Source organism: Erythrolamprus reginae, chromosome 1, assembly GCF_031021105.1.
Source record: "Erythrolamprus reginae isolate rEryReg1 chromosome 1, rEryReg1.hap1, whole genome shotgun sequence".
Lineage (NCBI taxonomy): Eukaryota > Metazoa > Chordata > Lepidosauria > Squamata > Dipsadidae > Erythrolamprus > Erythrolamprus reginae.
Genome location: NC_091950.1, coordinates 135,921,972 through 135,936,255, shown reverse-complemented (window position 1 = coordinate 135,936,255; position 14,284 = coordinate 135,921,972). Strand labels below are relative to the sequence as shown.

The 14,284-nt window shown below is 38.6% G+C and overlaps 1 protein-coding gene across 2 annotated transcripts; it reads right to left on the bottom strand.

Annotated features, from left to right (window-relative positions):
• Positions 1–2,480: 2,480 nt before the first annotated feature.
• On the bottom strand, positions 2,481–13,657 carry GAL (galanin and GMAP prepropeptide). 2 transcript variants are annotated; one of them, XM_070735756.1, is made up of 7 exons: positions 13,425–13,657; positions 13,079–13,159; positions 12,278–12,332; positions 7,202–7,267; positions 6,442–6,522; positions 4,292–4,369; positions 2,481–2,838 (listed from the first exon to the last, which is right to left on the bottom strand). In XM_070735756.1, the coding sequence occupies exons 2-7, from the start codon at positions 13,157–13,159 to the stop codon at positions 2,777–2,779; spliced, it is 423 nt and encodes a 140-aa protein (XP_070591857.1). In that variant the 5' UTR covers positions 13,425–13,657; the 3' UTR covers positions 2,481–2,776. The 2 variants fall into 2 exon arrangements, with proteins under 2 accessions (XP_070591857.1, XP_070591865.1); XM_070735764.1 differs by lacking the exon at positions 7,202–7,267.
• Positions 13,658–14,284: the final 627 nt, after the last annotated feature.

Below are 14,284 nucleotides of genomic sequence, written 5' to 3'. Positions count from 1 at the left end.
GATTGAATAAACAAAGCAATTTTTTTTCCTGCCCCATTAAATCTGATAATTGAATTACACATATCCCAAATTATGATAGCTTTTAAAATGGGGGAAAAGTTTTCCAGACACACCAAATTCCATCTCATTTTTCTGCAGCCCATAGTTGCGTTTAGCATAATATATGGGACAATATTCCACTTATATACTGTATGTAATATAAAAACAGAATTATAATTTATTTTGCTACAAGAACCAAATAATATTATTCCCACCAGAATATTATTTCAAATTCAAATTAAATTTTAAAATAAATCAAAGTATTGTTTTCGTTTTATTAATGGTATCAAATAAATCTTTGAAGAAACATAATTTTGTGCTCACATTTGGTCATATCTCATTTTTAAGATTTGGTAAACTAATAATGAATGTAATATGTGAGAGTATATCTAAGAAACAGGACAAAATGCACTAAATAGATGATTAGACAGATAAAATGTACTGCTACGGGATCTTGTGGTCATGTAATTACAATTAACTGTTTTTGCTGAATATAAGGAATTTTCTTCCCATTTTCAGAAAAAATGAACTATAGCAAATAATATGTTTGCTTGATGACTGCCACATAAAAGATCATGAAAATGAGTCTGGTTATGTGACAGCCCACTTTACGGCTGTAATTGGCAGGGTTGATTATAGTCAAAAGTCCAGGACTACCTGTCTCTTAAGGAGAATTATGCAAAAGGTCTTTCCAGGCACCGAGAGGAGGGTAATGCCCTGTCCGTTGGTGCATTCTGAGATGTTAACCTTCCTGGGGGATTTTAATAATATCCCCTCTTCACCAGTCTTTTGGAACTACACTGTTTTGCCAACATTTATTAAACTAAGTTGTCATTTCTTTCACCACAGCCTGGCCACCATATTTTAAAGTCTCATCTAAGCCAGCTGCCTTGTTGTTCTTTAGGCTTCTAATCGCCATCTTTACCTCTTCAGTGGTAATTTCATCAGTATTCATCTGAAGCTCTTGTTGGACATACAGTTCATTAAAGTTATATATAGTGGATGGTTTTGCCTGGTTAAGAGTTTAATGGAAGTATTCAACCCATCTTTTATTCTGTTCATCTAGGCCAGTGACAAAAAGGTGAGATATAATAATTAAAGTATTTATAATTGCATCTCAGCGGCACCTTCACATTTTAAAATTTGAATATCCCAACACAGGGCAGTCATGAGATATCCCAATACTGCTCTAACAAATATCTAAACACAAATTAGTTAAATCTTCCTATTTCCATATTTGTGTCACCCTAATTCTTCTGGGAATGCTATGAGGAGAAAATGCTTACAGCCACTCAATTTTGTAAGCCTGAGAAAGTTAGGAAATAAAGGGATTATAGGAGCCTCCAGAAATCCAATATATTTCATTAACCAAACTCTTCTGCTCATTTCTGCAGCGCTTGAGCATTGTTAAGGCAGCAAAATGAAGCAGTTTATCTGGCAGATTCCATTTTGTCCCAGTATATAAGCAGGTGGGAGAAATATGGTGGCCAAATTTTGGTCACCTTTGCACAGCTGTAGGATACATGGCTCTCCTTCATTTCCCAATAAGAGGTCTGGAAAACCTCAAAAGGTGCGATAGGTGATGGACCTATGGAGGAGGTCCAAGCACTGCAGGTCCTGGTGGGCTAGGATGGAGGGAGAGCGGCAGGTTTCATGAGAGCAAATGACTGCAGAGCCATTGCTGCCATCATAATTTTGAAACAGGGTCATATGTAATTTTGGGCTGCCTATTGAAACTTCACTTTGAAGTTCATTAAATGACTTGTCATATCTCAAGGATAATCTGTATCCCTTTTCAGGTTGAGAAGCTTTTTTATTTTTTTGAAGAGTCAAATATTTAACATAATACAAGAGATAAAGGAGGCACTTCATCCTTTTTACTATTTTTGATTTTTTGTTTCAAAAGTTGTATGTTCAAAACCACTTCACTTTTTCCCTCCTGATGGGCTGTTTCCAAAAAAAAAAAAAAGGTATGTCAATTGGATCGTTGTTGTTCTCTCCCCAGTTCATCATTCAGGTCATCATCCCCAGTCCATCATTCAAACCTGAATATAATGGAGGATAATGCAATATTTCTTTAACATTCTGACTGCTGTTTTGTGTGCTCTCTGTAAAGGAACAAGCAATCTCTTCCACTGCATTGGTACATTGTTTATGTTGGGTTTTTTAAAAAAAGAATAGATGCACTTTGCTAATGGATGGATTCAGCACCGCATCTCACTTGATATAAATTGCATATGAAGAGATTTAACAGAGCTTGTACACATAGAAAATGTTCTGTGCTATGAAGGAGGACTTTATAATTTGATATTGTTTCAGCTGAGTTGCTCTTAATTCTTGGAAAGAGACCCAGAAAAGATTTCTATGATTTGAAAAAGATTTCTGTTCATTTTAAAATGAATTTACAGCCAAAGACCAAATTAAATTGTTTATTGTGTGCCTTTTTTGCTGTAAAATAAAAATGAGATTTCTCTTATCACCTTAACCTCCTCTGAAATGAGATTTAAAAGAACAGAAGCCCCATTTCTGGGAAAAGTAGCCCAAGAAGTAGCTGCTATTTTTTTTATTGTCATTTATCCAAAGCAATTGATTTTATTAAGGATAAATCTTATAACATCACTGGGGAGAAAAGAATTAGACAATTAGCCAAAATGTAAGGTCATTGTAAACAATAAATAACGTCTTATTTTATTCAGGGTTCTGATGAGATCAATTCAGAGTATAAATGCAATCTCTTTCAGGACTGATCTCTTTCTTCTGAAGAAACTGTTGTAACTATGTTGTCAAGAGTCCCGGCTTCTGCATCAAGAAAAGAAAAAGTAAAAAACATGTTGGCATTAGCAAACAGGGAAAGAGCACTGACAGTGGCTGTACTTTTACAAAATAACGTTAACAAGATTTTTGCACAGTCGTTCTCAGAAAAATTAAGAAATCCTTATGCTATTATTTTGATCTTGAGAAATAGACTGTTGCATTAGCACATATTGCATCTTTACCTCTTTAGTTATAATTTCACCAGTATTCACCTGAAACCAGAAAAGAGCCTTTGATCCATCCAAAGTAACCTTAGGGCCCTACTGGAAAATACCTTGTGCAAAATTGGCTGGCTTTGACTCAGAGATCATTGCTCCATTGATAACAGTGCTTTTAGCACACTTGCAATTATAGCCTTAGCCTTTCATCTTCTCGTTATTATTTTTTCCTCTTACAAATATTTTTCCAGCTTTGAAAAAAGGTAGGGAAAAAAGATTACATCACCTAAACAAATGAAAGTAGCTTTGGGATTCATAAGTACAACCCCCCCCCATTGTTTTCCAACACAATGCCCCTGAAAAGTTATTTATCACTGAAGCATTTATCATTGAAAACCTGTAATTACATATACTTTTCTCTCCATTTGATATTGCATTTCTCTCTTCATTTTGATACCCGAGTATCTCAAAAATTTATTAAAACAGATGCTTACTAATGTCAGAGCTGAAATGCCAACACCATTTTATAATCAATCTTTATTGCTATTAGTAAATTATTAATATTAATACTGACAATTTTAATTATCAATTGATATTTGATGATTGATTCTTTCTATTTGGACCCTCAACAGAAGCCCTGCTTGCCATATCTGATAATTATTTAAGAAAAAGCATTAGTAGGATGCTAAAAGGAAATAGTGAGGAAGCCAACCTCAACATTCTTGGGAGCATCAGATTCAAGGGCCAGAGACTCATATTCAAAAACATTCATCTCAGTCAATCCTACCCATGCCTAATTCTGAACAACTGAGAGCTTTGTAGACAACAGCTATCAAGATTAGGTTTTGTACAGCTAAGGAAGACCAATATCTGGTCTCAGCATTTAGATTGGGGCACCAACCTAAACTGAGCAAAGACAATCCAAATCCCAGGGGCCACACCAGATTAGATTCTTTAAATTGTAAATTCTATTCCTGAGAATGAATGTGACCCTATACAACATACCCTGAGAGCTAATAATTTTATTAATTTTCATTTGTAGATCCTGTATAATTCTGGACTTGGCTTCTCGAACAATAGTGTATTGACCATTACCTGGGATAGGAAGTTGGCATATATCACTATACTGTATGGATACTAAGCTGTTATTTTCTTCTGAGGACCCCTCATAACTAGATAACTTGAGCTCCGAGCAACAGCAATTTGTACATGCAATTTTGTATGTCCCTATATTAAAGTAGTAGCATAACTATTCACTTTATATAGGAGAAACTACTAACCTTTAAGATGTAAATAGGCCAAGAATTCAATTATTGTACGCATAATATTGTTATATGTCAGCAGTCTCGTGGAAGTATCTGGGGGGGAAATATCAAGTATTACTGATTATAAGAGAGAATGAAAGTGAGAAGGCGACATAAAAGTGGTAGTTAAGAGCTAACTTTGGACAAGTCTCTATGAACAATGTTCTAATCTTGAAGCAAATGTAGGGGTTGCTTCTTGGAACTGAAAATGGGTGAATTATAACAAAACTGGAGGGGGGTGTTCTCTGGAATTTATAAATGTTTATGAAAAGTTTTGGTTAGCTTTACATTTTAAAATGTAAACTGTTCTGTGGGTGGAATTATTTTTATTTTATGTTTCTACTTTTAATTAGTTATATATACAGATTTTTGCTGCCTGAAAAATGCACTGCACAGACTAGGATTTTTCAACCCTGACAACTTTTCAGATGTGGGAGTTGAAGTCACACATCTTAAAGTTGATATGGTTGAGAAACAGTGGTATAGACCAGGGATCCCCAACTCTAAATTCATAATTTTAAATCCCATGGACCACTATCTGCCTAATCTGGGTGGGTGAGCATGGGTAGATGGGCATGTGACTGGCCAACTTGATGTCAGTCATGTCAAGGGGTGCCCTCACTGGTCTCTAGTTGCCCCTTCTCTCCCAGCCACACTTTGCCTGCTCCCACAGGCTCCTTAGGGCCCCAATAGGAATCAGCTGTTGGAGCTAAGCAGCCACCATGAGAAAGAGTTGACAAAACACCTGGCTCAGTTCAAACTGGCTCTGATCAAGAAATAGGCTCAGCGGAAACACCTCACTGAGGACTATGAGCATAGGCTTTCCAAGCAGAGGGAAGACCTGTGGAAGTGCAAGACCAGGTACCGGCCTCTAGAGGCTCAGTGGGCTGAGATGGTCAGCCAGTTCCAGGCCATGATACAGACCCATTGGGACAAAGCCCCCCTGGCTCTTTGCCACCAACGATGTTTCCCTCCAGCCTTCGCCCAAAACCCCGCACCAGGAGGCTGTATCATACTCCAAGTCAGAATTTCTGTCCCTTCTAACTTACTTACTTACTTACTTGTTTATTTATTTATTTATTTATTGGATTTGTATGCCGCCCCTCTCCGTAGACTCGGGGCGGCTAACAACAGTGGTAAAAACAACATGCGACAATCCAATACTAAAACAGCTAAAAACCCTTATTTTAAAACCAATCATACATACAAACATACCATACATAAATTGTAGAAGCCTAGGGGGAAAGAATATCTCAGTTCCCCCATGCCTGATGACAGAGGTGGGTTTTAAGAAGCTTACAAAAGGCAAGAAGGGTGGGGGCTATTCTAATCTCTGGGGGGAGTTGGTTCCAGAGGGCCGGGGCCGCCACAGAGAAGGCTCTTCCCCTGGGTCCTGCCAAATGACATTGTTTAGTTGACGGGACCCGGAGAAGGCCCACTCTGTAGGACCTAACTGGTCGCTGGGATTCATGCGGCAGAAGGCGGTCCTGGAGCTTGCACAAAAAGGGAGACTCTGTAGCAACATAAACATTCATTGCACGTATCCTACCTAGGGGGTGTAGTTTGAGGACCCCTGATTTAGTGCAATATAAAAAAATGCAAATATTTTTTCTGCAGACCAGTTGGTGACTGTTGGTATAGACAATAGAGAATAGCTTCTCTAGCTACACACACTTTTTTCATGCAGATTTGAAGAAGTGATTGGAGGAGGGAGAAAGGAACCATGGGCAATACTTGGAGGAGGGAGAAAGGAACCAAGTCAATACTCACAATGACAACAATCATATTATCTATTTAATTTTAATTAAATACAATGAAATCTAACTTGGATTTTATTCTACTCCTAACTACTACTGCCAGTGATATAGCTGCCCAGCTTAACCCTAAAAAAAAATGCATGATTAATTTTGTATAGATTACTGAATCTTTCTTTCAAAACAGAAATATCACCTTGGGAAAATAAAATTATCCACTTAAATCATGTTTAATTAAAATAACACCCACACCCACAGCTCTTCAAGCAGAAAAGTTGTCCATCATGATTTAAGAAAGAAGAAACCAGTCACAGCTTTTAAGACATGCTTGGAAGTACACAGCAGAAAGGTATCAGAAGAAGAAAAATTTACCTGCTTTTACATTTTCTTCGAGGTTTATGTCACGTTTACCAGCTAAACCATGCTTGACACTAAAAATTCTGTCTATTGCATCTGCAAATAAAACAAGAGGTGACACCAGGTTTTATTATTCTAACATTCACCAGCATATTGTGAGATATCTCCCCACTAGGTAAAAAGATTCTGAACAAAAATGTGACATATATTTTTGATGGAATGATGCACATTGAATGAGGAGGGAAAACATTTCACTAACTATAAAGCAAAGTATCTGACCTATTGCAACATTGGCATACAACACCAGCAAATTCAGCACAATGTCATATTTTGAGTGTAATCATGCAGCTGTTGGTGTAATGAAAAGACAAGCAAGGAGTTGCCTTTCAGGTGCTGTTGGACTGCACTGCTAACATTTCTCAGTCTTCACCATTTTGGCTTGAATGGAAGTTCAATGGCATCTGGAAGGTCACAGCTTGCTCATCTCTGGCATAATGCAAATGTTTTGATTCAGCCAAATACGGGATTAAGCCATTGCCACTAAATTAAAGAAAAGCATCTCTGGTACAATAACCACTTTATAGCCATTTGTCTGCTCTGGTTGAAAAAGGTGGACATATTTGGGTGCGCATAATGTCCTGCCTTGTGTTCAGTCTGTTTACTTGAGAACACGTGGCACAGTGATTGCTTCCTTTGATTTTAAGAAACATATTAGATTTATTTTAACAGTAAACTGCAGTTAGTTTACACAAATAACCTCCAAAAGCCATCTTACATTCCCCAGGTAGCTCTTCTCTCCCCCTTGCACTGGGCATCTCCTTGAGGAGCTGTTCAATACGACCTGAAACAGATGATGGCTATTACCTATCCTTAGAGAAAATTGAACTTGAAAAGTAGATTTCCTTTGTAAGGCAGGGAGGGTTGGCCATCTTTCACCCATTTTGCCACCATTCATTCAAAACCAACATAAACGGAATAAAATGTTCCAAGAAAAAAAATATTAAGTTCTGTTCTCTTAGAGCAGTGATTTTCAACCTTTTTTGAGCCGCGGCACATTTTTTACATTTACGAAACCCTGGGGCACATTGAGCGGGTGTGGGGTGGGGGCTAAAAAAAGTTTGGACAAAAAAATTATATCTCTCTCTTCCTCCCTTTGGCTCTATTTCTCTCTCCCCCCCTCTTTCTCTCCCTTCCTCTTTCTTTCTCTCTCTCTCCATCCCTCTTTCTTTCTCTTCCTTCCTTCCTCTCTTTTTTGCTCTCTTTCTCTCTCCCTCCCTACCTCCCTCTATGTCTTTCTCTCTCTCTCCTTCCCACCCTCTCTTTCTCTTTCTTTCTTTCTTTCTCTTGCTCTCTCTCTTTCTCTCTTGCTTTCTTTTTCTTGTTCTCTTTCTCTCTCTTGCTTTCTTTCTCTCTCTCTTGTTCTCTTTCTCTCTCTCTCTTGCTTTCTTTCTTCCTTTCTTTCTCTCTCTGAGCTTCGCGGCACACCTGACCATGTCTCGCGGCACACTAGTGTGCCACGGCACACTGGTTGGAAAACACTGTCTTAGAGAATGTATTAATCTTGCCTTTCTTTTCATACGTAATTGGCACCTATAAACCATATATTATATGGTTTTAAAGTAGTGTCCAAGCCTAATAATGTTATTAAAATATTGAATACCGCATTTTTCAGAATATAAGACGCACCCTTTTCCTGCCTAAAAGAGGCTGAAAATTTGGGGGGTGTCTTATATTGCGAATGTAGCTTTTTTGAATCTTTTCCCCCCAGCCCTAACTAGATGTTAACAATCTTATTTATTTATTAATTGGATTTGTATCCCCATCTTCCTGGCTTCCTATTCCCTCCGAAGATTTTTCCCCCTGCCCTAAGTCTTTGCAGGCTTGTTTTCATTCCTATTCCTTCTGAAAAAGGCTTTTTCAGCCCTAATCAGGGGATAAAATAATGTGCTGAAACTGAACAGATCAAGGACGCTAGCCAGATGAATACCTGGTAGGTAGATTTCTCCCCCTATTTTCCTCCCCCAAAAGTAAGGTGTGTCTTATACTTCAGTGCGTCTTGTATTCTGAAAAATACAGTGTCTAATGTACACATCACGTAGCAAAGAACATCTGTAACGTGTTTGATCTCCTGAAATATTTTACATTAATGTATTGCATATACTGTATTTGTATACCGCACCCAAAATTAGTTTCAATTGATTCAGCTGCTGATTAGCAAGGGATACATATTGAGACAGAATCATAGAATTCAAAAGAGCTAATTGGACTGTCAAGTTCAAACCCTACTTGATGTAGGAATCAACTAAAAGAGCCTCCAACAGAAGGCCAGTTAGTTTCTTCTTGAACATATTCAAAATGTCAGACATTTATAATTTCCCCCGAAAAGTGATTCTACTGTCAAATTGCTGGGTTAAACTAGAGTTCAACCAGAATCTGCTTTCCTGAGACCTTTCAGTTATTATGTGTCCTGCTATTTAAACGATAACTGAAAAATGACTTTGTTATGTGCTGTCCTGCCAGATATTTTAAAAATGCTGTGTTATCATGTTGCCATTACCCCTTATTCCTTGTCAAGGATAATCACACCCAATTTTCTCAATTTTTTCTCATACAACTTTATTTCCAGTCTCCAATCCTCCTCCTTGTTGTGTCCTGCACTTCTCAGGCCACATTTGTTATACTGGGAAGGTAACTAACTAGGAACATTTGTTCCTGTGATTTGGAGACTATTTGGTCACCTAAAATCACATTTGCCTTTTAAGCCACAATGAACAGTACTGACTCATATTCAGTGTGATCAACTACGTGACAAGATTTTTTTTCCATGCATATTGTTGCTGAAGTAGATTGATACTATCTGTTGGTCATTCTATGCTTTGCATTTTATTTTATTTTTTCTTAAGTGAAGAACCTTATATTTGTCTCCATTCAATTTCAAACTGTAATGTTCAGCCCACTTCTCTAACCTATAGGTACTGTTTAAAAAAGTATTTTGTTTTCTTATTGGTATCATGAACGGAGGTTGTTTTAAAAAATAATAAAAGCAAAATCGTTGAGATGTCCTATACAATTATTCTTTCCCCCACTCAGAATTGCCTCTCAAGAACAGGGTTTCTTTTGTTTCTGCTTATGTTTTAAAATGGCAGGCTCTCGGGCTAAAGGGAATATTCTCCCTTGCCTTTATTTTTTAATTCATATCGGATTAATTTTCTGAAGCAAATATATCTTTGATTATTGGGAAGTTAGGGAAATTGATTGGGAAAACAAATAAATCCTTCCACTTGATCACACTGCAGAGAAAGTGGGCAGGCTGCTGTCACGTGAATTGATGATAAGTAGCTTCTGTGTATTGTACCATTTTTGTCAAAACATTTTTTTGGTATGTTACGGAAACCTTACCCACATTCCTGCTAATGTGGAACTTCATAGCTTTTCTAACAAACAGCAGCTGCCACCCTCTCAGCTGCTCCACTGAATGGAAAAATCATTTTTCTTCAATACTGAAGAAAACTCTGGGAGAATTTCCACACCATCTTTTTGAGGCAACGTAGCATTTTCTATGGCTATGTTTTTATAGGGCTGATAAGCGTAAATTGAAAAGATTTTCTCAATTTCAATAAAATGGTTTGAACTGAAAGGGGTGGTAATTAAATGTGTGTGGCATGTTGTTGCCAGGGTTGGTAGTGGAGGGACATTTATTATTTGATTATTTTCTTCTATTAGTTTTATTTTTTATATATGCTGTTTATATATGCTGTTTATATATGCTGTTTTTATATTCGTGTAAGCTGTCTTGAATTGCCATGCACGAATGGGAGGCAATATAAAATTTGTAAATCAATACTTTTCTAAAAATCACGTAGACCTAATTATGTTGAAAGAAACTTGCAAAAAACCACAATAGGCTGTTTAAACTCTGTCCCAACATGGTGCCCTCTGAAGGTTTTGAATGGTTACCACCATAGTTCCCTCTAAGCTGAGCAGTGAGCAATCGCCCACTTAAAAGTCATCATCAACTCAGAGTTTTCCAAACCTGCCCAGAAGCCGAGAGGGAAAGAGTGAGAGGGAAGGAGAGAGAGAGAGGAAGAGAGAGAAACAGATAGAAAAAAGAGAGGAAGGAAAAGAGAAAGAAAAAGAATGGGAGTAAGGAAGAGAGAAAGAAAATCAAAATCTAGTTTGAAACTAGCTCAACTATTTAAGTGGCATTTTGATATTGATAGAGTTGCCCTATTATGAGCTCACTGTTATAGACACACAGTACTGTACAGTATTTTATTTTGAAATTCTCTGAGGCAAAACAGGGTGGGTTTTTTATTTATTTGTTTGTTTGTTTGTTTGTTTGCTTGCTTATTTATTTATTTATTATTTCTGTGCCACCCAGTCCCAAAGGGACTGCCGCTCAGACACTATACTTTTCCGCCCACCCCCCCAAAAAATTAGAGGGAACACTGGTTACCACTAATTTTGATGATCAGAGCTTATAGGAAGAGATGTATAAACAGTCCTCTATGCACATAGCTGTTTACTTCTATAACAGGATATCATTTTGATTTATACGAATAGATAAGCATATGATGTTGATACCTATGATAAAGACTTTGTTAGTGTAAGAGTATAATTTTTACTTCCTGTTTTACGAAAATGTTAATTGGTCATGGCTGACAATGCTAACAGTATTTGTCATGTACATATCAATAACCAAGGGTAAAGCAACATAAATATCTTCTGCCAGCCCATAATAATCACTTAAATCATGTAACTGAACTCCCTTCCTCGGTTTTATTGTATTGTTTTACTTCAAAACTGTAGAACTGCAGAAAAAACAATTGCTGCCAACCTGCCTTCCATTGAAGACCTGTGTACCACACGTCAAAAAGAGGGATGTGAAAATATTTACTGACCCCTTGCTTCCTGGACATAAATTGTTTCAGTTCCTATCCTCAAAACATGTTGTAGAGCACTGCACACTAAGACAACTAGGCACAAGAACAGTTTTTTCCCAAATGCCACCACTCTGCTAAACAAATAATTCCCTCATCGCGATCAAACTATTCACTAAGACTGTATTACTATTAGTCTTCTCATCATTCCTATCACTCACCTGCTCCCACTTACAACTGTATGGCTGTAACTTGTTGCTTGTATCTTTACGATTTATATTAATATTGATTTTTCTGATCGCTTATTTGTACCTATGACAATCATTAAGTGTTGTACCTCATAATTATTGACAAATGTATCTTTTATGTACACTGAGAGCATATGCACCAAAGACAAATTTCTTGTGTGTTCAATCACACATGGCCAAAAAATAATTCTATTCCTATTCCTATTTTATTGTAGCGCTATAATATATGACTCTTACTAAGACAGTTGCAGGAAAAAAGGCAAATAGAAAGAAGGAGCTTGAAAATAACAAAAATATTTTCAAGAACTATATTCTTTCTATTTATGAAATGGAATGGAACCAAAAAGTTGATCAGTATATCCAAGGAACACTGGTACATCAGATTAGTGCATTGACATGAACTGGAAGTGAAAATGGAGCTCAGATCAAATTGGTTTGCTCTTAAGAGTTCAAGTGAGGTAATGGACGACTTGTTTCTTCAAAATATTCAGAAATAGTTTAAACCAAGCCAGGGAAAGCTGTAACTGAAAAATTTCATACCCTCTCCCATCAAGAACAGGGAGTGAAAACTAATATAAAACACACACACACACACACACACACATACATATATTGTATTTTTTTTCTTCATTTCAGTTCATATGCAAAGAACTTTAGAAATTACCATTCTTCCACATTGTTTAATTAAATATACTGTACTGTATATTAAATATTTTAACTCACGTGGGCCAAGCAGATAGCCAGCACTATTCACAGTCCATCCCCTTTTCTCTTTAGCCTTACAGAAGGAAAATGCATGATTAATTTTGTATCTATTACCCAATATTTCTTTTAAAACAAAAAATATCATCCTTGGAAAATAAAATTACCCACTTAAATGGATGTCATTTACATTAAAATGACATCTATTTATTTGGGGGGGGGGGAATGCAATTAGTCATAAGTTATAGTTATTTATACCAGAATTTACACAGGATACTTTTAAAAACAAGCTGTACATTATTAAGAGTAAATCATTTGTGTATAAGAATCAGTTTCAAAGTTATTTGTGATTTCAGAGAATTCAGAAGGAAGCTCCACATACTTTATAAAAGAATGACCAGTAATGACTTTCTTTGGGATAAAAGTGCTTTTAGGAGATAACAGTTAAGTATTACATATGCGTCTCAGTCCCGAGGATTTAATCTTAGGTCTGCTCCTGAGTTTTGCCAAAAGATCTGCGTCTTTTTCATTTCAGTCCCTCCGCTCTTCTTTAACAAATTGCTTGTTCCTGCCCAGTTGGACCTATCAAATCTTTGCCAGGGATTTTTCTCCTGACGCTGCCACACGCATTTAAGAGACAGACAGCCGGGTTTGTAATTTTAAAAGACAGCAGATTTACCCCCACACCTCGTAAACGACGCCCTGGGTTTGTAAAGCGACCAGGAGGTCGAGTCGGAGCACGTGTTACGGGTCTCTTCGTAGTCCGCTGAAAGGCGCGCGAGCAGCCGAGAGCTACTGCATTCGCTTGTTTAAGTTACTTACGGATAAAACCAGCCCAAACGTCTCCGAGAGAGCAGCACAGAAGATCAAGCCGACAAACAGGAGCCTGGGGTGCCGCTGCATCTAAACAAGAAAGAAAAGGGGGAGGGGGGGAAGAGGCCGGAATTATTTCCTTCCCGTCCCCCAACCCGGGACCCGTGAGGGTCTTTCTGCCTTTCCAGAGACGGGCGAACGTCCCTCGTGGCAATGGCCCGTCTACCAGAATCCTGAGGTTTTGGGGGTGTTTTAAAAATCTCCTGGTCCTAGAAATCAGCGAGTGCTCCCTAGCCTAAAGTTGGAGTACGCGACAGAAAGAAGCGCGAAGGTGGGGGCTCTTGAAGGAAAGTACCTTGCCCCCGGAGCTAAGGGTGCCCTCGCCTATCGAAGCAACCTGCTGGACTCGCCCCGTCGCAGCTGGGAGGAGGGAGGAGAAGGGGAAGGGATCCTTGGGGCCGATCTCTCCACCGGATCTCCTCAAGTCACTGCATGGCTCGGATGCCGGCCCAAAGATGAGCTCGGGCAGCGCCAGGCAAGGAGATCGCAGCGGAGATCAAGACGGCTTCTCCTCGGCTATTTATGAGCTGCGGTTCAAACATCATTATTGGCGCGCTTCGTCACTCGCCTCGGGGTGGGGGAGGGGGAGATCAGGAGACGCCCACACGCTGGGGCCGTTTCCCCGCGGAAAGGCAGTCCATTAGGAAGGGGCAAAAAAAAAAAAAAGACGGCAACTTAATTAGAGGCGTTTGGAAGCCTACAGATGGCGCGCAGCTCGGCCAATTACCTTTCATTAACGCTCGGGCTGGTCTCCTCAACGGAGCTGCGAGGAGGCCGCGGTTCGCCTCGACGCTTCTTCCTCTTCAACTTCAGAAGTTCTTCGTTGCTGTTCGCGAAGGAGGGAATGGCTGTCAGGGAGTCTGCAGTGAAATTCGAAGGGGAAGGAGGCCTTTGTATTTACATTGTGGCTATTATTATAATACGACATCAGATTTCACAGGTTTTCCGGTTACAGGTTTCCTAGCTTCAGCCTTTTTCCCATCTCTCGCTGTTCTTGTGAGGGAACAAGTTTTACCTATGGAATTCATTTTTTTCTGATTCAAAGCTTCTTCTCTTGGCTTTCGGCCTGAGGGTTTTTTGTTCTTTAGATTAAAGTTTGTTTTGTCCCCAAAGGCTCACCGGTGCACCCAAGAGAGGCTGTTGGTGGAGGCAAAG

Excerpts from the sequence above, each read along its gene's own strand:
- GAL (XM_070735756.1), bottom strand. The coding sequence starts at position 13,159 with ATGCAGCGGCACCCCAGGCTCCTGTTTGTCGGCTTGATCTTCTGTGCT. Across the intron at positions 7,268-12,277 it reads TGGCTATCTGCTTGGCCCAC|GTCGTATTGAACAGCTCCTC; the intron begins GTGAGTTAAAAT and ends CATCTGTTTCAG. Across the intron at positions 6,523-7,201 it reads AGAAGAGCTACCTGGGGAAT|ATGCAATAGACAGAATTTTT; the intron begins GTAAGATGGCTT and ends TTTTATTTGCAG.